Source organism: Phyllostomus discolor, chromosome 1 (assembly GCF_004126475.2).
Source record: "Phyllostomus discolor isolate MPI-MPIP mPhyDis1 chromosome 1, mPhyDis1.pri.v3, whole genome shotgun sequence".
Taxonomy (NCBI): domain Eukaryota; kingdom Metazoa; phylum Chordata; class Mammalia; order Chiroptera; family Phyllostomidae; genus Phyllostomus; species Phyllostomus discolor.
This window is the reverse complement of record NC_040903.2, coordinates 191,976,533-192,001,665: the sequence shown is the minus strand read 5'-3', so window position 1 is coordinate 192,001,665 and position 25,133 is coordinate 191,976,533. Positions and strand designations below refer to the sequence as shown.

General features: G+C 45.4%; 1 protein-coding gene across 3 annotated transcripts in view; it reads right to left on the bottom strand.

Moving 5' to 3' along the window:
- RAD51B (RAD51 paralog B) overlaps nt 1–25,133 on the bottom strand; it is a 504,851-nt gene that overhangs the window by 27,789 nt on the left and 451,929 nt on the right. For 2 of the 3 annotated variants that reach the window (XM_036011223.1, XM_028506147.2), the window contains exon 9: nt 18,927–19,030. The exons of the other annotated variant lie outside the window; for it this stretch is intronic. In XM_036011223.1, the coding sequence (XP_035867116.1) occupies nt 18,927–19,030 (104 nt within the window). The remainder of the gene's footprint in view (nt 1–18,926; nt 19,031–25,133) is intronic. 3 annotated transcript variants of the gene reach the window in all.

Sequence of the window (25,133 nt, the reverse complement as noted above, 5' to 3'; positions counted from 1 at the left end):
CAGCCTCACTGGGGTCCACTGGCTTGACCTTGGCCCTTGAATAGAATCCAATTCCTTCAACTCTTCTCAGTCCAGCATCGCGTATGTTTCGCCTCTACCGCACCAGTGCAGCAGGATAGGCAATCCCACTTCTTTGCCAAATGGATCACTTCCTATACACCTGTTCATGACTTTGAAAAAGTCCTAATTCTAGGCTTCCCAATATAAGAATACTCTACCTTGAAAAGGGCCAATTCATAGTTACAGTTTGTGAGTCAGCAATTAAGAATGCTAAGTATACTAATTCCAATAATTGTATTATCTGTGGCCCAGTGATATAGTTTGAGGTGGCAGGCATTCAGGAAAGCCCGTCAATTTTATGTTCTATCTGCAGAGTTGTACCTGAAACTTAATGAATAGTAATTAATAACAGCGACAACTGACAATTACTTAACCTCTTGGTGCCTTAGTTCCTTCATCTGTGAAATGGAGACAGCAGAACTACCCTACGAAGATGTGATCATTACACGGATAATTACATGTGTAACCGTGAACGGTTAAGCACTTGATAAACTGTTGTTAAGCAAGACTGAACGGCAAACCTGTAACTCAGTGATCTTCCTGCTCCTCTGACAAACAAAAGATCTCCTTTTGAAAGGGGGAAAGTTTAAGAGATCTGGCCAAGCTTACAGACGCAGAGCCGTGCGCAGCTGGGAAGAGACTTCAGCAGCCTCTTCCCCTAATTTGTGTCTTTGTTGTAAGTCTTGTGGGCCAGCTCTTCAGCCTGCAAGCAGACTGGGAACGTGGGAAGACATCCTGTAGTTCTAGTTTGCTGTTGGCTTTGGGCTCCATAATGAGGGTCCCTGCTCACCTCTGGACCTCATAAACAGAGCCTTGAGAGGAAAAATTTGCCAAAGTTCAATTGCATATCAAAGAAAGCCACAGAGCCAGAGCGCTCCCTGAGGACCCACACAGCCGCTTTGTCTACTGCCAAGCCATGGCCCTAATGCGTGGGTATGCCTGGAAGCCAAGAGCCAAAGCCACAGAGTTCCACCAGTTCACTTAGCCTTGGCATTTCAGCGTACTGCGGGATCTGTCATTTGGGTTGTTGTCTCATGGTTAAGGGGTAAAAACAGAAACATCCCCGTCATCGGAAAACTGGTTTACTAAAATCACCACTACTACCCCAACCCCACCCCGACCGTGAGAATAGCTCCACTGTCTTTGTGTGACAAGATGGAGCAAATGCCAGCTTTTCCCCACCGGTGAACCCTGGTCTGTCTGTGGCCACTTTTCCCCACTGGCTGGCTTGGACGGGCCACTCTCTGCATTTTAGGCTAGAGCGGCCCTGCGGCTGATGCTGCCATTGCTGCCTCTGGGCCCGGGGGCCTCCTCTATCTCAGTCCCTGCTCCTTTAAAACGAAGTACTCTCGATGGTTTAATTTCTAATGCAACAGCTTTTCAAATCTTCTCTAGCGGCTTTCCCCTGAAAATGTATAAACAAAAGGATTCATAACTTTTCCCACCCCTGGGATCTGCTTGTTTCTTCAAACAGTCCCTCCAAACCCAGTGACCGACCATAACTTTTCTCCCTGGATAGTGTGATGCTTTGAATTCTAAAAATACCCCCAAATGGAAAGTGACATAAAGGACGTATATGAGAAAATTCTGAAGTTACAAAGAGTAGCTTGTCATCTTTGGAGAAATTAATTTCATTTAAATCCACAAATACTCACGGGGCACCTGCTCTGGGCACTGTGTGGGACTTTTAGGAGTGAGTCGGCCCTGCCTTCCAATTTATCTGAACAGCTAATGTGGCAGGGAAGAGGTGGCAGGTCACTGCACTTAAAGCCCCGAGCAGTGGGAAACCAGAGAGCCACTTCTGCGTGGTGGCCGAGAAGAATGTAAATTAATGGTATCAATCAAGGCCCAGCCGTAGAGGAAAAATAGGATCTCTTCCGGGAAGGGCATTCTAGGCAGGTAATGGAGTAGGAGCAAAGGAAGTAATCCTGGAAAGTTCCAGGCACACACTGCTAAGTCTTACTGGAAACATCTGAATTATGAGTAAATACTAAATTCTGAGTTTAAAAAAAGGTAAATAGTACTAATAATATTGTTATCTGTGAACTCTGTTTGAATGCTCCAACTCCACCTCTCACTAGAAGAGCTCTTATTATTTTAAAGAACACAGCTATTTTTTAAAACAAATTTTATGTATTTAGATGGGAAAATGCAGTGTTTGGGAAGAAGTGACTTTTGCGAGGCTCGCAAAGGTCAGTGTCGTGAACCCTACAAGCGGCCAGGCCGGAGGCAGGCCTCAGAGTTCCCGTTTTCTGCATTTCCATCAGACCACCCTGCCTTCTAATAAAACCAACGCCATGTCTCGGTTTTGAACATTTGAAAATGGAAAGAAATGTGACAGGTCAAAATCTCAGATTCCCTTAGCTTTTTGATTACTTGCAAATCCACATAAGGCTCACATATCACTCTCCTCTCATTTGTCAGCATCTGAATTTGTTTGGTTGTCGTGTGAGTGATGAAAACTTAAAAGCTATGTTGATAATGTACAGCATGTGGAAAACCACTCCCAGGTTCTCTCTGCCCTGGAAAGGCCAGAGGTGCATGCACACATTCTTATGCAACCCAAACAGACCGATTCGTCCACTCGTGCATACACTCAACATCACTAGACACTCATTTAAAAAACACAGCGTCCTGTGTGCGGACTTGATGGGAAGCCACGGGCTCAGTTCTCAGACACTGGCCAAGAAGAGATGGGATCCAACCCATCCCTAGACCACAGGAAAAATACTTTCGACCACAGAGCTGGCTGCAAAATATTCTTTTTGTAGCAAACAAAATGTTTCCAGCCCTGGGATATTTTTTTTGTCCTTTCACTGTTATTGAGTAGGAAAGGCAAAGGCTTAAGCAAGAGGCCAAATAAACATCTAAGGAAACCCAAACCAGGCTCCTTTTCTGGGAGAGTGGAACGCAGGGTGAATCGGCCACACACTGGACAGGCCCCAGGTCTCTGGAAGCTTTGGGGGCACAGAAAGCAAGACAGTCCATGTGTCTGTGATCCCAGTTTCATGCCACCCGGCTGCAGCCCCACCTGTTGACTGAGTGCACTCGGACAAGGTGACAAGGTGCGAGTGCACGCACCCTTTCCACGCCTCGGTTCCCCGTGTGCCGAGTGTGGACAGTGAGAGTACTGCAGTCATGGGCCCCTGTAAAGGACAAAGGAGCAAGGAAACGTATGTGAAAGTTGCACAATGCCTAGCACATAGTAGGCACTCAAGAAATAGGATTTGTTGAGGTTCAGTACCTCTTAAAGGTCACTGGAGGCCTGTTTTCATAGACTGTTTAGAGTCCACTGATTCCTTGGAGATTACTACTCCATCCCCCACGCCCCCGTTTTATAAATAAGGAAACAGTCCCAGAGGGATGACAAGATGTGACCAAATCATCCAGTCTGTAGGCCTGGAGCTCGGACCCTGCAGACCGGCTGCGAAGAGGGAAGTGAGTTAAGCTATTCATACCACACAGGACACTATGTGCTGTCAGTTGGCAGCGGGCCTCCGACTTCAGGGCGCTGGAGAATCACCTGGAGAATGTGTAAAAATGCAGATTTCTAGGCCCACTCCCAGTGCTGCTGGTTTAGTCTGGGAAGGCCCAGGAATCTGAATTTTAACAAGCTCAGCAACTGGATTCCAACAGGTATTCCTCTGACCGCTGGTCAAGAAACACCACAAGAGGAAGTCATCAGCCAGACAGAGAACTGAGCAGAGTGTACGGTTGCATCCTACAGTTTAGCACAAACAAGGGATGTGGCAAGCCCTGCCATAAATAATGAAGAATACTCCCATTGTACAAAGCAGTAAATGAGGTATATAGCACGGTGTTGCTTCTTCTAGATCATTAACTATTTTATAGAAGAGGAACCTATGACTCAGTCATTTGCCCAAGATCATATATCTCATTAGAGATAAAGCTAGAACTTAATTCTAAAGTATCATTATATTTTTCACAATGGAGAATTTTATTTCTGGGCACCTAGGGCTGAAGACAGTGGGCTTATGCATGTAGATTATACGCCAGAGTCTATGAATCACTTTTAATCCCCGAAAGAACTTTACAAAACCATCTATTTCCAAATGCGAAAGTCCTCCCATATTACTTCTGGGGCTATGATTCATCCCATCAGCTCCCTTGTAGGCTAACGGGAGAAAATTGGTTAGAAGGGAGAAGTAACGATGCCATATAATGCTGGACATTTCAGAGACACCAGAAACTGCATCCTCATTGGTGCAAGCCACCTGTTTCCTCTTCATTAAAATCCTACTCCTCTAAAAATAAAATAAAACAAAATCCTACTCTTCTAATATAAAACATATACCTTACCCTGAGGTCTATAAAGTTCTGTGCGTCATCAAATAACCACATAAGTATCATACTTAGCGGTTACTGTGGTAAAGAATTTGGGAATTTCCTAGACAGAGCCCAAATAAATCAGTATGGGATTGGATTCAGAGTCGGTCTCCAAGGGACGGAGTTTCATCTGCGCCCTGCAGTGATGGAGCATGTAAGAGTTTCGGCAATTTCTGCGGTTTTGTCCCCACAGACTAGAAATGATGATTACTTGCTGTTTCTTGGTGCAGTACTAAAGGATCCGAGAAGGTACACAATATAGCTCTTCCACATCTACTCTTCTTGGACAACAGTAACTTTCATCCTCCAACACAGCCCCTCCTGACAGTTGCTGTAAATGTCGGCAACAGAGCAATGTGAAAGCCATGGCCTGTGTGAAGAAGCCAATAACTGAATTCTCCAGTAAGATGATACTTACCCTCACAAGAATCTCAGAATGCTCAAATTCATTAAATCAGTAACCCGGCCTTAGAAAAGATTTATTATGATTTAGATCATTCTTACAACCATTATGATTGGCCATAGAAGGGGACTATAGAAGTCTCCTATAGAATCTGAGGTGGAATGTGAACTAGAATCCCAATGTATAGCTAACCATGCAGCTGACCATGTAACCGCCGTTACCCTCCTGGAGAGAATTCTAGCTTTGGGAGCTGCACCTCTGCTTTGTCATCAGTGCATTTAGATGGGAACCCACAAAAGAGCAGGAGCCTTGCCCTGTGTTCGACAAGGAGTGGCGGGGTCTGGGTGCCTGCATGGCAAAGCACTTCTTTTAGAGGAGGTTCTTGGTTTCCAACCCCCAGCCCCTACAGGGCATTATTTCTAGCCATTAAAATGTTTCCTGAACTAGATACATCTGGAAAGTTTTGGAAAACCCCACAGGAAGGAGACTGGGCCAAAAGAGCTCCTTTTCTCATGCCATTCAGGAAGCACTGTGTGAAATGTTTGCCCTCCAAGACAGCTCAGCCCAAGGACCCCAAATCTCAAGGCTGGAGAGTCGTGGTAGACAGAGAAGCCCTTTGGGGAACAAGGCCAGTGAAGAATATTTGGGGTCTTGTACTAACCACATGCCAACCAGGCGGCTGACTTATGTAGAGATTGTATCGGTCAAGGCCCACCAGAAAAACAGGCCTCACCCCAGGTAGTTTAAGAGAGAGAATTTAATGTTGGACACTAGTTACACATGTGTTAGAAGAGTTGAAAGGAAAATAGAAGACAGTGAAGCAAAGCAAAGATTAATAATAGTAAGAAGCCACTGCATCCTTAGAGCTGGAGTGGCAAAGGAAGGGGGGCTGGTACTAGAGCCCGGGGGATGGAGCTGGCCAGCTCTGACACCGCAAAGAGGTCGTGAAGGAGGAACGAATGTTACTACCACTGAGATGCCACTGGAAGCAGAGAGGGAGGCAGAAGTACATGGCTCCCCTCATCCTTCCGCCCTTCATCCTCTCTCCAGGGCCTCGAACCAGGCAGAGTCCACGCAAAGGGAGACTGAGAAATGCAGGTTGCTGGGTCAGTTCCTTGTGATAGCAAGCAGAGCAGAGGAAAGGCAGGGACTCCTGATTCCCCATTTGTAGATGGAAACCTTCTAGAAAATCCTGAAACCTAGACTGATAGTTCTCCCAATTAGCTACTGATTCCATAGCCTTGGACTTGAAATTTGCCAGAATTCACTGAAGAGGGAGACACAGCTATCCCCAGGGCCCTCTTCTCCATGAGCTCTTTTGCAAAGGTCATTTGCATCTTTCACATTTTTCACCAGGGGATTCCAAGCTTTGTTTTTCACACCTTCTGATGACCAGCATTTTGAAAGAAGAAAAAAAGCACTGAGGATGGTGAAGAAGGGAATGATTGGCTAGAAACAATGGGAAAAGGGGATTTTTGACTAAAAATTCTGCACAACAAGAAACCCCTTTTGATTGCCAAGCTAATTCCTAATGGCAGTCATTGAGGTCTGGGAAGAGCAAAATCATTGAGGTGGAAGAGCGAAAGCAGCCACACTGCCACATAATCAGAAAACTATGCGTGTCCTGAGCGAGGCCAGCTCTTGTCTTCCTCCCAGGCCTGCTCGTCCTCCTGCACCAGCCCGTTCAGTGAGTGATAATCTCACCCACTCACCCATGTACATCAGAAATGGCCCCTCCTTCCAACCTCCTTTCTCTATGCGTAAGTGTTGTTGATCCTGCCTCCTTATCATCTCCTGTCTCGTCCTTCTTTTCCATCTCAGTGGCCACTACTTCAGTTCAAGCCCTCATTCTATTGCATCCTATTTCAAACCCCTCGGAACCAGCATGGCAACCTCCTGCCTAGGGAGGCCTGTAAAGTACAAGTCTGATGTCACAGCTCTGCTGGGAGTCTCTCAGAGGAGATCTGAGGGACTTTGGGATCAGGTCTGATTTGCTCTGCCTTTCCTTTCCTTGCTTCGGCTTTATATACAGGCCCCATTTTCCTTGTCCCTACTCACTGTACTGACACCCACATTCCCTCCCCAGGAGCACTAAAGACAGGCCATTTGCAGTTTCCACCTCAAAGTCTGTGTTCATGCAGCTCCTTGGCCTCCCTCCCCACCTACCTGGCAAATACTGATACACCTTTCCAGTCTTATCTCAAGTATCCTGCCTTCCTCTGAATCCTTCCCTGGCTATGCCTTCTCTTCTGAGAGTTCTGGTCATCCGGTATTGGTGCCCACGCTACTCCGTTAAAACTCCCTCAGCCCCTTCTTGTATATATTTACATGTCTGTTTCCCCCCTATGGAGTGTTTCAGGGTAGGAAATTGGGCTTTATTGGACTGTATAATGCCAGCATTTGGCACACATATCTACCCAGAAAAGACCTGAAAGTAGAAAAAGAGGAGAAAGGGAGGGAACAATGGAATGAAAAGGGAGTGTCCAGCACAAAGAATATTTGATGGTCTAGTCTAGATAAAAATAAAAGAGTTATAAGAGGATCCATGTCTATGGTTAGAGCACACACAAAGGACTATTATTTCAATTACACTCTCTGGAAGATTTATTGCTAAAGATTTTAGGCTGTAATGTACACCATCTCTTAACTGAGGAAAAATATTAGATTTTTAGGAGATGAAAAAAACTGACCAGGACTTCACAGATGCTTATGGTAGTCACTCAGCCAACTTGTCTCAGTGGGTTTTCTTTGAAAATACTTGGCCTTTGGACAATCCAAACATGTAATGAGACCCCCTATGCACAGGGGTCCTAGAGACAAATGAAGCCTTTGGTAGAAATGCCTGCTGTTTAATTTAAACTGAGATTATAGGCTGGTTCCTGGGAAGGACTGACCTACTCAAGTCAATGGGATCAAATGGTGATGTACTCTTAGCGGAGTCATCACAAAGATCTGGGAGCAAGATTAACTGAGAAAAGGGGGAGAGTTGCCAATGTGGAGTCCTAAGTAGGAAACGGAGATCAGTCCCAAGGAGAGCCTAACATTCCAATGCAGGTCGGTACAGAAAAGTATATCTGTAGGGAACACTGTATAAATAGCTACAGCTGAGAGAACAGCTTGGTATAAGCATGGCTGTTGAAGGGTCTGAGGCCATATTGGATCTACCGAAGCTTTGTGTTGTAAGGAGGCACCTGTGAGAACGAAGAACTGCCAGTTTCCCCATTTCACTAGACACTGACAGTCTTCAGTAGTGAGCTGGGATAATACTTTCAGAGGACAACAGACAATTCCGAAAGGTTTTAAAGGTAAACCATAAAATTGATGGTTTTGTAACCATCAATTTTTGCAAGGAATGGGAGTCCAGGGAGAGATGTCACTTATATGTCATCTTGTGGGGGAAGGGATGTCTTTACTGGGTACATCACTGTACCTCCTGGCCTTGCAGGCTTTTGCTGGAGGAAGTCATGGACAGGTGGGCACAAGTCTGTCCTCACTGTGGGCAAGACTCCGCAGAGACTCTCTCTGTCTGCTTTGACAGGATAGGGAGAACACTGCAGGTGAACCCATGACATGGAAAAGGTGCTGGCCAGAAAGGCCAGAACTTGGAAGCTGGTAGAGGAAGGGCCTGGATACGCCCTGCCTGGATGGTGAGGTTCAGAGGACCAGGTCCCGTGGAGCTCATTCTTCCTCAAGAATGTTCCGTTGCCAAGCAAAGCCATACTGTTATAGAAAATAACTAATGATTATTTCACAGAGAGAGAAAAAGCTCTCTCAAAGCAATGACTCATTCCACTCTTGGAAGGGATCATTCCACCTGGTACAGCCATTGAACGTGGCTGTGCCGGTGGCAGAATGGAGAAATTTTCCAAGCAGCATGTGGGAAGAATTGTACATTAACAAGGAACTCAGTATAGGATAAAGGTTAAAGTCCAGGGGTCGGGGGAGAGTATATAGATGTATATGTGGGGAACCCTTATAATCCATGTGATTTAGAGCAATTTTTAAGGCTCTATAAACCTCAATGTACTCATCTTTCAAGTACACCTAGAAATACCTACTTCATAGGGTAGTTGTAAGGCTAAAGCAAGAAAATACCCATCAAGAAACGTAAGAGTAATTGGCACTAAGGAAACGCTTAATAAATGGTTGCGTAGACAGAGCAAAGCAGTTGGAAAGCCAGGGCTGTGGGGTCTTTGGGTGATTTGTGCTCAATCCCTCCCAGACATACCAGGTGCCTGATTTCTGTTTTTTTAAGGTTTATAATGATGTGCCTCATTCTGGAGGCTCAATGCTTGGATAAGTCTGCTACTTAAGAGTTGTGGATCACAATCCCAGCTCAGTCTCTCAGTGCCAGTTCTGAGTCAAGAACTCAGGAGGTAGGCAGTGGGGTACAGCCACTATAGCTTGGCTCTCTGAAGGTGTTCTCACAGTCATAGTCCCTTTGGTAACAATAAAGCCAGGGTCCAAGACTCAAGCACATATGCTCTTTGTCCTAGATGCCAGGACTCTCGAGCTCTGCCAAGCCAAGAAGGAAAACTTTCAGAAAGAGACCCTCTGTGGAAAAATCTCTGTTTCTAGCATTTGAACTCCAAGGCAATTGCCAGGAGCCATTGACTGATTTAAAAACCTGGGCAAGGTTATTGCGTGTAGAGAGAAGGGCAACAGTGTAAGGAAGGAGCGAGTGTATCTACTCTACGGTAACAGGAAACTCCATAGTATTAGAGCAGCAGAAACCAGGAAGCTCGATGACTGACACGGCAGTTGACAACCACGCATGCACTGGATAGTGTTTAGCATATTTTAAAATGTTACGGTAACATAGCCAGACTTACATAAATTCAAATCAAAACTACGCTAGAGATATATTGGCTTCATTTTCCCTCATACCTCTACCATGTTAATCCTTTGTCTGCTTCCCATCCCCCCCACCTAATTCCATAAGCTAATAGGATTACGGAAGGGCCTGAAGCCCCACCTTACCCATGGCCCCAAATGTGCTGAAACGCACACCAGCACTGTACCATGCTGGGACCCTCTGGGCCACAGTGGCCTCAGGGAGAGAAGCAGAGGCCACAGGCCCAGACAGGGCACCACCTCAGGCAAGCAAACTGCTCCAGCAACAGCAACCAGCTATGAATTCTCCGAGCTGGATCTGCTTAGGCTAATGTGTAGCAAGCTGTGCTTTTCAAATCACACGCATAGACAGGGTAAGGGACATTTCCAATTCAGAGTCCCATGCCAGATGTAGTTCAAAGGCAAATAAAGGCAAGAGCAAGAGAAAAGCAAGAAGCAACTCATCATCTCCTTCCTAATGTCCCTGTCTCAGAGTGGAAGGTGCGGTTCTAATGTGTAAGCTCTGGAGGTAAGCTAGATGACATTCTAAATCTAGCCATCCTTGGGCAAAAATCAGACAGAAAGTTAGTAAGAACCATGCATTGCAAGCCAAAAGTACTGTCGCTTAGCCAGGGCTCCATGTTCCAGAACTTCATTTTATCCCACCCCCCACCCCCAACCTTTTTTTAGAAGCCTACATCTCACAGAACATGGGATAAGAAAAAGAACTTTGGTTCTGGAGTAATACAAATTTGGTTTCAAATCCTGACACCACTACGGGATACTAGTTACTTATCACATTGTTTGTGGGTAGTTTTTATTGCGCGCTCTACTACCAGTCAACGTAAAACATATAAATATGTTTCCTGCATACAATGTGTTATTAGTAATACTAGTTACCTAACCTCTTAGCCCAGTTTCTCTGTTTGCAAAAAGGGAGATGGTGAGACCCGTGCCGAAGGGTTGTTGTGGGGATAATGGAAATAACACGCAGGGAGGGATGGGACGTGCTGCCTGCAATCATGGGTATTCAATAAAAACGAACTCCTGCCATCCCTAGAAAATAAAGAGGGCTTAAATTAGCACCTCCTGGTACACTAGGACAGGGCAATGAGGCTCTTCGCTACCAAACTTGGGGACCCCGAGAGGGCAGGAAATGGGTTCCCACACAGGCTGCCTCCAGACTCTTGCCTCCTTTCCTCCATGCCCAACTCTGACACAAAGACTCAGAAATGTGATAACCACAGAGCCTCTCTCGTGCTGAGAAGGGCAGACGAACAAAAGGCCAGGGAACTCCAGGTCTCCCAAACCATCGCACACCTGTATGAAGACAGGTGACAGGAAGCTCAGGATTTAAGGGTGACCCACCATGGGCACAACTGACAACTTGCAGGAGAGGAAAGAAGAGTCAGCCCTGTCTGCAGGATGCTGGCTGGAAGTCTATGCTCCTTGTGAAGTTCAACTTGGAAAAACTTCTTTATATGTCTGGGCCCAAGAATTTCAAATGCTTTTATCTGGTAATTCACTGCAATGTGGGGTGGGATGGTACCTTTTAAAAGTATTTTTCTACAGAGTTCTGTAGAACCTTTTTATAAACCCGTGGATGTCACAGTGGATATAAGTATCACATCACCTACAACCCCAGTAATTTGATTGGGCTTGAGGATCTTTTTGTCCAGAGTTTACCTACTGAAAGTCAGCACAATACAGTGAAAGCAGCAACAGATTAGAAATCAGAATTGAATTCCAGTCCCATTGTTGCTTCTTACTAGTTGTGTGACCCTAAGTCATTTCACCTCAGTGACTTACCCCCATCTATAAATGAGGGGCTATACCAGAGTATGGGTTTGAGGCCCACCCCTGTGAGAACCACCAGAAGTGCTTGTCCTCCCCAGATGGCCGCTGGGCCAGGGCCTGAGCACCTTCATTGTTAGCAAACCCCTGTGATTCTTAAGCTCTCTGCAGTGGAGAATCACCGGATGAGACGGTCTCTAAGAGGGCACTCAGGCAGGACACCGTCAGATCCTCAATGCTTTCTTTCTAGCCCAAGTGCTGGTTCAGTTGTAAATCAGCGCATAGTTTATAAAGATATCGAGTCCTTCTCTCCCCTTTGTTTTCTCACCAAAGATGCTGACCCATTTTCCTCTCACTCATAACTAACCAACCAAGGCTAAAATACAACATCCTGTCCAACCTTCACTCTCAAATGAGCCAAATAAATTTCAGCGTCCTTGACTCTCAGGTCACTGCCTGTCCAAGAGATCTTGTAGCTGTTTCCTATGCTGTTTTCCAGCTGAGAACACTTTTCTTCCCTAGCCCGACAATGAGGGCTTCAGTGCGGCTCCAAAGCCTTGTGTCTCTTCGACTTCCTGCAACAGCTGAGATTTCTCTAGAAATCTCTCATCCACATATTTGCCCTGGTTTACTTAACAAGTTAGAGCTGGAAGGGTCACTGCATAAGATTTTGTACCAGACAGTGTGTAAAAATAAAACTAGTCAGAGCCGGAGGAGAATGACAGAGGAGATAAAACACTGGCGAAATGAGTGGCCTGTTAAAGGGGAAGTCACCCAAACATTCTGTGAGCGAACCGGTCATTTGGGTCCTGATGGCCAGAGATCGTGATCCTCAAAGAGAGAAATAAGGATGTGTATTGTTTTCTATGAAAACAAATGTACTTGATTTACAGTAGCATTCTTTATTCACATATAGGCCTTCTCTACTTTTCGGTGTTAAGGTAACTTTTCCTTTTGGAAGTGGCAGTAACACTTAATTTTACAACTTGATTTGATGAAAAACGGTATCTAAACCCTTATGGTGGTTCCCCAGCTTTGTTTTGTTTTGATTTCAGTTTGAACTTGTATTGACCCCACGTGGTTGAAAATCTTCTAGGAAAAACTGACTCCCCCCCTCAGCGGAGACACATGGTCTGTTACAGCCAGGGTTTCAGGAAGGGAGACCCCATCAGGACCACGGGGCAGCTGTACTGATGCATTTTTAGCTGGTGGTTTCCAGTGGAACTTCTACAAGGGAAAGTTTTGTCTACTTGAGCCCATTCAAAAGCAGTGATTTTTTTTTTTTTTTTTTAGTACACTGACTTTTTTCAAAGGGAGCCCCATGGAGTTTGTTTGTCAGTAGGTGGAGGGAGGACGACGATGTTCCCGTCTCGGAGTCTCAGACCCAGAGGCAGGAACAGGAAGCGCGCCTGAGGGTGTCTGCGTGGCTCTTTCAGAGGGAGCCTGCTGTCCTCACACCCCGTGGGCCCCAGCTCGCGTGTGCACGTGCTCTTATCACACACCTGCAGGGAGGATGTCCTCAGATTCCAACACAGTTACTTAAAAAAAGAATCTTTTTTTAAGAGTCACCCTTCTGGGTTCCCTTTTTTTATACATTGTCCCCATCTGCTCAATACCTGGTAGGGGCACTTCTGATGGAAGAATGTGGGCAGGGGGTTGGATTTCACACTTGAGCTGCTTGGAAAAGGGAGTAAACATTTGTACCCAAGGCAATGTACTTGGCTGGGATTCTCTGTTCCCTGTGCTATTTCTGCAGATATTTATGCTTAAAAAATAATTTCTCCCACCCCTGCAGCACAGCCAAACTTCTCCTCTGGCTGGATCCAGTCACACACGCGTGCACACACACACACACACGTCTCCTTGCCTAAAAACAGCAGATGAGCTGGGGTAGAAAACAAGAGAACAAACATGGTGTGACCTGGAACCATTTTACAAAGGGAGAAGGCTCATTTTTCAGTGAGGACAGCTAAGCCTAAATTCCTCCTTGGGGGAACAGGGGAGGAGGGAAATGTACAACGATGACTTACATCGGGTACCACATCATCTGCGATGTCATTCTGTGGGCAAATATGGATATATGCCTGACATTCTTTTGTTTTTCAGATTTTTTAATTTGTTTTTAGAGAAAGGGGAAGGGAGGGAGAAAAAGAGGGGGAGAAAAATCGATGTAAGTGAGAAACATCAATTGTTTGCCTCTCCTACAGGTAAACAATGGATGTTGTTTAACCAGGGACCCAACCTGCAACCAGGGAATGGACCTGCAACCCAGGCCTGTGCCCTGACAGGGAATTGAGCCAGTGACCCTTTACTTCACACGGTGACACCCAACCAAGTGAGCCACACCAGCAAGGGCTATGTGTGACATTCTGGCCCCAAATCTACCCTTCAGCTTATCTGGGAGAAAAGATTTATCATCTTTTTTTTTCCCCTTAAAGTTACTCATTAAGCCTTTCCAACCACAGAGGGGAAAACTTAAGACTTGTGGAAGATGACAACAAAGACTGTTTACCCTTCCCCTCAGCCAGAGCCTCCATGCTGCCGCTTCCCTGCAGGCAGCTGCAGAATCCCCCCTCACTCCACGGGCTCCACGTTCAGGGCCTGGCCTGCTTACATGAAGGAATCCCAACTAGAGTTTCAGGGGAAGCCCGTTCCCACTCTCCCGTAGCCCCCAGCCAGCTGGCTCCACCAAAAGGTAGTCCTGTATCCAGTATTCTTATAGTGCTTCTATATAAGTATCTGCTTGTTATTGTCCAGTTTGATGCTAACTGTTTAAACTAACAATTATCAATACGTTAACAGAACTACTAAACTGCAAAATTCGGCTGCTATGGGGAAGAGTGATTCTAAATAAGTAGCATGTCCTTCCTCAAGACTGGGCTCATGTGTGAACACAAGGAGTTTGCCTCCTTCTTTCTCTCTCTCTCTTTCGAAATTAGTGTATTGAATGTGCATGTGTCAAGCATTGACCTTGCCTCTGAGGGTACGCAGACATGATTCAGTCACAGTACCCAAGGGGCCCATCACCGGGGACTCACACATGCAGAACAGAGACAGTGCTGGGTGCCACTATGGGCACGACCCAGGGAAGCGGGGCTGATTGAGGCTGGGGTGTCAGGAAGTCTCCAGAGTGATGGTGTTTATCTTTTAAAACACAAAACGGACACTGAAAGAAGAATTATATCACCAGAAAGGAAACACTGAATACTCCCAAGATGCGAAACAACGTGGGCCTTTGAAAAAAGCCTGAGAATTCAAATAAGGATCAGGAGCTTGAGTAATATTATTGGCCCCATCAACGATTTACGTCTCTTATTAGTCTCTCCCCTGTAATGTCAGGGTGCCTTCTGAGAGGATGATGAAAATATTGTTATAAAGCCCATTTAAATAAACCTTCTGGAAGAAAAAGTCACCTCTTTCCAATTTGTTGAAATAAGAGAGTCATAATATTTATTTCATCAAGGGAGTGTGAAGCTTAGTTGGGATTAATTTGCTCCTTCTAGGGCACTTAAAAATTTATATAATCCCATATGTGGCTTGTAGGAATGGACTTCAAGAGGTTTTGATGAGAAATAGTATGAATGTTTCATCAAGCTTTTTCATCATTCTTTCCAATATAACCACCCTCACTCTGGCTTTCCCAGTCCCGCATTACAAGGCACCAGGTTCCCGCGAGAGCTTCCCCAGGGAAGGCCCCAGCCAGCCCAGCCTGGGTGCGGCTGCCTCATTCATCACCACAGGACCTCCCTGTGCCATGGGGCCCTCCATCGCCTCTAGAGCACTCTACTCACGAGGCTCATGCAGCACCTACTGTGCATGTGGTTATCTATTTCTCCAAGTTGATTGCGAACAACGGCAGGGCATCAACTTACTCATATTTCGAATCTCTTATATGCATCTTACACAGTAACTAGCGGAGAAGAGGTGATGAAATGGTTTGTCAAGCGAATGGGTGCGCAAACCCTATGTTCTTGCTGCAAAGCAAAAGCCAGCCCATGTCTTCTGAGCATGCGATCTGCCCTCCTGTTTTCCTTCTTTTGCTGTTCCTCCTCACCCTGACACCGTCCCTTTCCTTTCTTAGTAACCGAATTTGATCTCTTTCAGACAGGGGCTTCCACACTGGGCTGTATAGTAAAATCACTTGGAGCAGCTTTACCAATAAAATATACACTGACGCCTGGCCACGCAAGCAGAAAATTTGATTTTATTTTTCAGGGCAGGGCCCCAGTGTTAGAGTTTTGTAAATGGTCCTGTGAAGGGTCTAAAGCGCACCTGGGCTTCAGAAACACAGATTGAAAGTGATCCTCAAGTCCCGCTTTCTTCTGAAAAGACTGATTGAGGTGCTTCTGAGGAGGTGACCTTCCTCAGGATTCAAAGCAGTTGCTGTTTTAACTGCCCATTAGGTAACCAATCATTTGACAGTCCGCCAGTATCGGTTCATCCTTAAGCTGCCGCACTGCATTTGGAGCACTCGTGAGTGTGTGTGTCTGCATGAGTGTGTGTGACTGTGCACCCTGACCATCTCTTGCACTAGACCAGAAGTAACCTGAAGGCAGGAACTGGCTTCCACTTCTCTGCATCCCCACGCCACGCACATGGCGAACCAAATCATACTTTCAGTTATTTAACAAAACCAAGCCACTAAAAAAAAACAGAACCAAAAATCCCTAGTAGTGGCTGTTTTAATTCAACTCTAAGGACATGTCTTTGGTAAGAATAAAAATGTTGCAAAAAGGGTGGGGCGGGATTGAAGCAGAGGAGGAAAAGAGTAAATAAAAGTCAAATGGAAAAAAAGCTAAATTAGTCCAAAAGAAAATGCTTCCCAGCTTCTTAAGAGAGTTTTTGCAAACACTGAAGCAGAATAAACAAGAGAATTAACTTGGCTTGTGCCCTGATAAGGAGGTTTCTTCCTTGGTTATATAATTTTACAACGTTTCCAGGGTGTAAAGAAAATAACCAGCCAGGGAGGACTCCTTCCCTTGGACTATACAATTCATCTCCTGGTTAATCAGCTGGTAGATCTGCTCCCCTTGATCTGACCCCCTTCCAGCTCTGTGATCTTGGACTAAGCCTCACATTCAAGAGCCCTGGTGTGAGCTCAACACCATAGAAACACGATAAAACATAACCTTCATTCCACAACCTTCACCCCTTGGTGTGGGGGCCTCTGCTTGAGCATTGAGAGAGAAAAAAAAGAAGCAGCAAACAAAAGCTATACCTGGTATCTTCCCCTGGTAGCTGGTGGTCTGTAGTCTGCCTATGGAATGATCTAGGCACATTCTCCTACTAAGTGGTGTTAGAAAGACATATTGTTTGGAGCAATTACCTTAAAAGCACACATCCCACAAAAGGTTTATCTTCATCTGGCTTCTCCACTTTGTCATGAAGTGAGGCCACAGGAAAGGTTCAATGACTCACTGAGCACACCCTCTGGTCAGGAGAGATCAGACCCTCAGGCAGATGTGCTTTCTACACCGAACTTTGTCCTAGCCATCAGACCACAAATTTAACAACTGGTCCCAAAAGGCAGGCACATTTCTGTAGATTAATGAAACAGGTGTTCTTTTGCCTGGGTTGGCTATTTTGACGTTGGTCATACTTTACTTCGATTTCTCATTATTATTCGAAACATGATTCAAAAGCATTCAACTCTGTTGTTGATTAATTAGTAACAACAGTAACAAGTTGTCCTTTCCAGACTAAGAAATCACCGCTGACCCATCCAACAGGACCTGAATCGACGGACTATCGCTGATCCATCCACACTCTGTTCTGGGTTCTCGCGCCCAGTGATCTGCATTTGACCTTATGATCCAAGAACCAACAGCCACCAAAATGTTCCAGTCACCAAAGACACAGACTAACAGCATTTGTCCTACCAGCCACTCCCTATCAACACTAACGAAGTAGAAATGACTGGTTAATTTAGTAAAACAATGAAAAAGAAAAATACGGCTCTAACTTCTTTATTTACTAATAAACGTTAACTAGAATTAGTAAAACTGGGTTATAGGAGCCTGGAATCTGTGATACCACACATGACAGACTGAATCACGAAGTCGGTGTGGGTCATCTAAAGTCTAAGCAGAGGTAAACTCCAAGTTTTCAAGGAGTGTGGTTAAGGGTCCCTGAGAATGACCGAATCAGCGTGGATGCACAAGGATGCCTCCTCAAGGAAGGGTTCGGGTAGCCTCGCTTGACGGTCCTTAACCATGTGCCTGGTAGCTGCAAGCGTGGTTTATTTAACAAAATTTATAACCTGGGGTGCAAACCAAAGGTCATTAGGTCCTGCAGGAGTGTTTTCAGATGTGTTCCGCTGAAAAGAGAAGTAGGTAATGAGCAGGCCAGGGCCTGAAAACTCAAGAATGTTCTCCTAAATGAAAACAAGCAGCTCCATCTTCTCAGAACACGGCTGAGTCCATCATCGAGCTGGAATGTTATTTACACAGTCCCGAGCAAACCAAGAAGAATCCTCTGGTCTGTAACCAAGGGCACTTGGAAAGTTATGTCTGGAACAGGCAAAGGCTCAGGTCTGTTTTCGATGATTCCTGACTCCTTGAAAAAGAGCCAATTTACCTAACGCAGGTGAAGGGCAACAACTCCCTTCCCGCCACCTCTGCTGGAAGGACCACCAGCATAACAGTGCATGCCTCCTTAATTAATAGCTTGGATTTGTTATGTGTCTAGCAAAATAGGCAAATCTGGGTTCTGTATTCTGCCCCATCCAACAAATTGGAATTACCTCCTTGCCTTCCTTCTCCTTCTGTTTGCAGGGGAGGTCGAGATGGAACCTGGTCCATGAGGAGGGTAGAGCTGAATTGGGATATCAGGGAAAATAAATTTCCTAATTAGGAGATATCTTAGCAAAGAGGTCAAGACTGTGGTGGTCCTTTCTTTGGAGGTGGAGGGAAGATGAAGAAAGGGGTAGAAACGAACCCTTCTGGGTGAAAGGGGGAAATTCTCATTTGAGGCCAAGACAGAAACCATAAATAAGAAGCTCTGAGAAAGTCATCATCCTTTTGGAGGTCTCTAGCATCATCCAGTACTTTGAACTACTTGCTGGCTTATGAGTTCATGCCAAAGTACCCAGGATCTGGGGAAGAGTTTATTCACTTGGCGAGGTCTGTCTGGACTTAGGTTTTTGAAGTACATTAATCTCAAAAAAAAAAAGCACCATTTAATTTGTGCATGAATTATCTAGTGCTCGACAAACAGGGTGATCATTCACCCTTTACACACAGGGAATCTGAGATCCCTAGAGATATATACCTTGGTCACTTACAAGGTATGGGCCAAATATCAGGAGGCATGCTATCTGTCTGGGGTCTATTCTTAGTTTTTCCCTCTGTGTGACTTGTCTCCCCACTTCATTTTAACTGCTGTTGGAGCAGACAGGGATGCTGGGTTCTTACCCCCTACTTTCTGTCAGTGTTAGACCAGGACAGACCACGTGGCCTTGACAGTCACAGAACTTTGTCAAAGCACTCACCTGTCTTCTCTCTGAACCAAGGTGCTGGAAAATCAGCCGAGTATTCACACTGTGGCTCCAGGTGTTCCCTAGTGCAGCTGTCACACAGCTGGGTCCAGAAGTGCCTGCAACGAAGCGGGGAATAACTGTGATTACGGATGCCCCTCTCGTGATGGTGTTCCATATACACCACAGTCCAGTCATTGCTCATTGCTTAGTGAGTACCTGGAGGCTCAGTGCACTGCCACATAAATTGACGAATTAGGAAGGAGAAGGGCTAGGGAATATAAGACTGAAAACAAAAGGCAGCATGAGTTTCCTTCGGCCTCAGGGAAAGCGACCAATGCTGGGCTTAAAGGGGACAGGTCTGTATCAGTAAGAGGTCCCACTGCAAGGCAGTTTGGAACCATTGCTCATAAGTCAAGCCACTCAGCATCCATGGCAGAAAGGCAAAATGGTACCACATACAATAAGAGCTGATTATGAAATAGTCTGTGATACTTCTTTCTGGCCTGATAAGAATTTGAACTCAGTTTTCCTTATCAATATAGAAATGGTGGCACATGCATGTAAAATTCCTTTGCCCTTGCAACCCCTATGGGCACACACACACCTGGAAGAGGAATCTGGAAGATCTCACCGTTCCTTATCTCTGTATTAGACATCCTTATCCCAAGAGAAACATTCTTTTACCATCTAAGCCTTTCCTAAAAGGGGAGGATCTGCAGCAAACATCTGACTTTCTAGTTTCCCCCACGCGGTACATCAGCTACCATCGTGCACCTCCGGAGCCACACTGGCGCCTCTGGACATCACCAGGAGGAAACCATTTCTGCTCACCTCCTCTTCTTCCTTCTTAGAGGCAGGCGGGCAGGGCCCACCATTTAGTAGACAGCCTTTGCTACCTTATCTTTGTTTCCTCCGAACTCGGGTGCCCACTTTTGGCTGGGCCCCGGGAGGAATCCTATATCTAGGGAGGCATACTGTCCTTTGTGCCTGAGGATAAAATACGAAATGCTGGACAATACTCGGTCATCTGTGCTTGTGTCCTGCTCTGGCCCCATCACTGTAAGCCTTCTCATTGGATAGTCTCCTCTAAATTTCCTGACTTCTCTGTTCTCAACCTCCCTGACCTCTTGTGAGCAGTTGATAAAGCTTTCCCCTTCTTTGACATCCAATAGTCTGGCCTCTTCTGCTTCTTCTGCTACCACGTTGATTGCTTTCCCTTCTATTCTTCTTCTCCCTCTCTTCTAAGTGGGTAGACTTCGTGAGCTGGCTATGATCAAAATTTTCCCTAAACTTTGTGCCTTCAGTGGCTAGGAAATAAGTCAATACAGACGCCAGGTGTTTATATTTTTAAGACGTAGAAAGTGTTTACGATCACAAAAAAGGTACATACTCTTCCATTTTTCTTTAAAAAACCTCGGTCTATTTTTCATTTTTCCTTGCTTGACAGAGACACATTAACAGAGAAACGCTTTCTGCTACAAGTGCAAGGGCACGAGCAACTGATGACTTTCCTTTTGTGCATTTTTATAAAACAGTGTTATTGAGATAATTCACACATCATACAGTCTACCCATTTAAAGCTCAATGGTTTTTACTGTGTGCAGAATTGTTCAACCAGCACCACAATCAACTTTAGACCATTTCATCCCCCCAAAAGGGAGCCCCACACCCCTTAAGGGTGAGCCTCTGGCCCTTCGTTCCTGCCCCCACCCCCAGGCAACCACTAATCTCCGTTTGTTTACTCTGAAGTGTTAGGGGAGAATGGGGAGTGGTGGAGACTGCGGTGAATTAGAGAATTCATCTAAGATCTCAAGGGGGAATCCCCTGTTCAGCTCCAATGGCTGTTATCATGTGAAAAACTGAGTTCACAGTCAGCTGCATTTTTGCTTCTTAGAACATGCCAGAAATCAATATTTTAAGTACAATCTCCTGATTTTTAAATGTTGGTTTAATTAGTTAATTTTTAAAAACACATAAATAAGCATGCTTATGAGTCAGGCATGACTCATTCCCACCAAGCTTGCCATGTCTGCGCTACGTGGATGAGCTCTAAGCCTTTGTCTCAGCCTCTGACTTGCCTCAGCACCTGTCTGCCGGTTTGAACCGCAAGAACTGTGAACCTGACGTAATGAATTTTAGCGCCATAAATTCACTGTCTTCCAATAAAGCTCCCATTTTCCATAGAGACTTACTCTTCTTTTCTTGTCCCTGTTTTAGGCCTTCCATTCAATCTGGTTTGAAACCTCGGGTCTGTTTTTAAACTTCTCCTTCTCCTTCTCCATGCTCCTCACTTCCAGTAAATGGTAAAGTTCTATTGGCTTACCTGCAAAATCTCACCTGCGTCCCTCCCCTACCCTCCACCTTTCCTACCCCAACCTTTGATCAGACCCACCTGGGCTCTCAGCTGGAGATGAAGCTCTAGCTTCCTTCCCGAGCTTCACACCGCTGTCGGTCTTCCCCTACTAAAGCCCACCCTCTGCTCTACTTCCCGGTTAGCCCCCCTAAGCACAGTACCCTGCCGTTTATGATCAGCATGCTCAGAAGCTTTCAGTGGCCCCCCAAGTGCCTCCAAGTGGTTCTAAAGCTCCTACGACTGGCATTCAAGGCTCTTCAGCCTATGCTCAAGCTGCCTTCCCACCCTGTCCCACCTCACATGGGACTGAATTTTGCTCCAATTTACCACTCCTTCTCCACAGCCCCTCCACACCCGGAACGCCTCTGTGTCCACAGGGTGTCCTCAAGATTGCTTCCCGCGTGCCACTTCCCTGATCATCACAGAACTAAGTTTTCCACCTCAAACCCCCATAATATTTTCACTCTCTCATGTTACTGCCTTTGCCTATTTTACGGTCTATAACTTGTGTGCTTTTCTTATCACCCCTCATGTATATTTCAAAAGGGCCAAATCCACATCTGGTTTGTGCTAGTATGCCTGAAGCACTTCGCATGAGGGCTGAGACACAGAGGGTGCTTAATAAATACTGGTTAAAAAAATAGTTGTTCATAAGTTATTCTTACTGAATATGGAACCGTGTTATGTACTTATTTTAGCAGCAGATCTATAGCCTTAATTCTGTCTTGCTGCAGCTAAAGTTAATAGGTTTGCATTTTCCAAGCAGACTCTGGAAGCCTGTTGCTTAGATGCCGGCTAAGTGATAGGATGAAGAGAGGCTGAGCCTTAAAGTTTGCCAGGGAAAAGCTACCTGTGAGTCATTAGGAAATGCTAATTAGTTAAGCACTCAAAACATTTTCTTGGTAATAAAACTGTAAGAGCGCCCCAGGTCTAGAAGATGTTCTCAGAAATCAGAGCCACATTGGGCTCGTAGCCACTATTTAAAGAATTCCCTGTTCCTAAACAGTATTTAAAAATACCATATACTTTGCTGTTGTCTGGACAGGTAGATCAGGTCCTAACTAAGGGCCGTGGGGGCCAATGACCATGGAAAAGTCCCCAGTGGAAACCCTGAGTGAGTGAGCTTGAGGAGATAAATTATCGGGAGAGCTTACAGACATTAAGTCACCTACAAGAGCAAAAACAGCAAGGCCTTGACTGTTAATGATAAGGAAAGACAACATTTTTAAAGTATTATATGCTAAGCACTAGGTAAGCCCTTTATAGGGGGAGACCTTTATATCTTGTTTGAGCTGCATATCTTAGTTCCATCTTTTTACAACTTCACAACCACTCTAGGAGATAGGTATTATCATCCATATTGACGGACTAAGTCTGTGGGAGATTAAGTAACTATCCCAAGGTCACATGGTTGGATAAGACAGAACCAGCACTGGAGGCCAGGCTGATAGGAGCTCAACCTCTGCTGCAATGAGCATGCTCCAGGCTCGTGATGTCAAACAGCCTGCTACTCTGCTGGCCAGGGGGGCCCCCGGGAAGGGCCTGAGAAGAGCCCAAAGGCCCATCTTGGGGAAGACACTAATGGGGTGTGTGGTGAATATCTTATCACTCAACTCTGCTGCCACTTAGGCTCCACACTCAGCTTCCTCTTCTGATGTGCAGTGATAACCCAGGGCAAGGGGTTTCCAGAAAGACGTGCAGGCCCTGGCTGGTCAAGGTATTCCATCTTGCTCACCTGGCCCGGCAGCTGGATGCATGCAAATCACGTGGTCTAAAACTGACCCTGTCTGGTTGAAGGTTTAACAATCTGATTGGGATTAGAACGTTATCTCGCTTAATAGGGTCTCAAATATAGGAAACAAATGAAGGGTGCTGACAGGTGGTGGAATCACTTGAGTGAGAATTGGGAGAAGGGAAGTGGGGAAGGGAAGTGCCAGTTACTATACACTTGTAACTTTTTTTTCAACTGGAAAACAAAATGGTCTCATGTCTTTGACTTTGCAGCATTCCTACAGAAGGGCTGGTATAAATGATCATTAGTGCTGCTTATGGGAAATCTAAAGTAGAAGGAATTCGCTTACTGGCTTTTCAGAAAAGGTGATTTCCTGCCCAGTGACCTAATTGGTCAGGAAACAGATAAGTGAATCTTGTCTATGCTCATTCTAAGCGGAAGTTCTAGAAATTGGGGCACTCGCTCCCTCTCTCCTTTTCGATGACTGTGATATTTAGACCTGCCAAGGTGAAATGACTTCATTGCGCTGGAATTAGGTTGATTTCAACACAAATTAAAAAATCAAATAAATGAGCTGGGTTTTAAAAATATTTTCGTTATTGGGGATTTTTCATGTCTCGGGGCCGAGCCTGCAGAAGTATCTGAATAAACGACACGGAGAAATCTCACTGATTTACTGTGAAGTCAGGTCTCTCTAAAGACTGTGGGAACGTTCATCCCCCACTCTCTCAGAGGCTCTTTTAGGTAAGTCAGAGCATGCTCCCTCTCTATGCTTGCTTACCCATCTGTAAAATGTGAATAATAACTCTTGCCTCCAGGCAACCAAAGGTTCCTGGTGACCCTTAGATGAAGATACTCGGTGTGTATAAAGGACAGCAACAATGACGATCACACACTACAGATACAATCAGGGAAGGGAAGGGGTTTAATCATCATCTTCTACATTATTTATTCTGCTAATAATGAGGCAAGCTAGTAAAGTTCCATAATGAAGTGGTTAAAACAACAGGATCTGGATTCCGGAATCTCTTCCATAACTACACACTATCTTTTGGATCCAGTCCCCCACTCCTTTGGAGTGGGAGTAGGTGACGAAGACAGATTTCTCACAAGGCAAGGGGCTCTCTCTCTGCTGTGCACACACAGGGTGTGTAGTCTTGTGCAATCAGAGTGGAGGAGGATAATCAGGTTGCTATGCAGCCTTGATTTCCAAACAGGTCATGGGCCTCTGGTACCAACCTGTGTCAGTATTTAGAAGGGGCGTGCTGGACAGCCTTCAATGAGGAAGCTTCTTCCCTGAAAACATTTCAATTTATGACTCCTGTGGCTAAGCATTTCTGTGAGGTCAAACTGAATCTCCAGTACATAACATAAAAGTGTCTGCTGCAGAGCAAAGGGGTCAACTTTAAAAGAGTAGGCTTTTCCATGTTAAAATAAATTAAAGTGTAAACAGAGCAGTGACTCCCAGAATCAGGAACACGAGGGAAGGAAAAGTTCAGGGCTTAAGAGGGCTGGATATTCTGGACATTTGGTCCCTCCTGTCCCTTCAGATGAAAGGCAACTTAATGAGACTAGAAGGAGGAAATTTAAAAGAAAGACAAATATTTCTTGTAAAAGAAAGAAAAGCAATAAAAGACTGAAAAGGAAGATGGTGAGTTACCATTGAAACTGACTCTCTTATCTCTTGTCTTGTTCTAAGGCATGTTCTGTACAGCACAGGACAGCAGTGGTCAGCTGCTGGCTAGGAGGCAGGGCCTCGGAGGGCTATTTCTGACTTGGGTGTGGGCTTTCAGAGAGACCAGGAAGGAGGAGAAGGAGAGTGGCCAGAGAACATCAGAGGAGGCCCTGGTAACAACCAGTGTTTTTACCTCTCTGGGCCTCTAGGTCCATGACAAGAAACGGTTCTTCAAAATGATCTCGAAAGTTCCTGCCTGTACTAAGAACTTTGAAGCTATGGTATTTTGATGACAAGAAATTAGTTCCTCATTCTGGACCTCCCTTTTTCCAGGAAGTTTAAGAATGCTCTACTCCAGCGATTTTCAACCTTTCTCAGCTCGTGGCACACAGAAACTAATGACTAAACTTTTGTGGCACATCAAAAAAATATATTTTTGCCAACCTGACAAAAAATAAG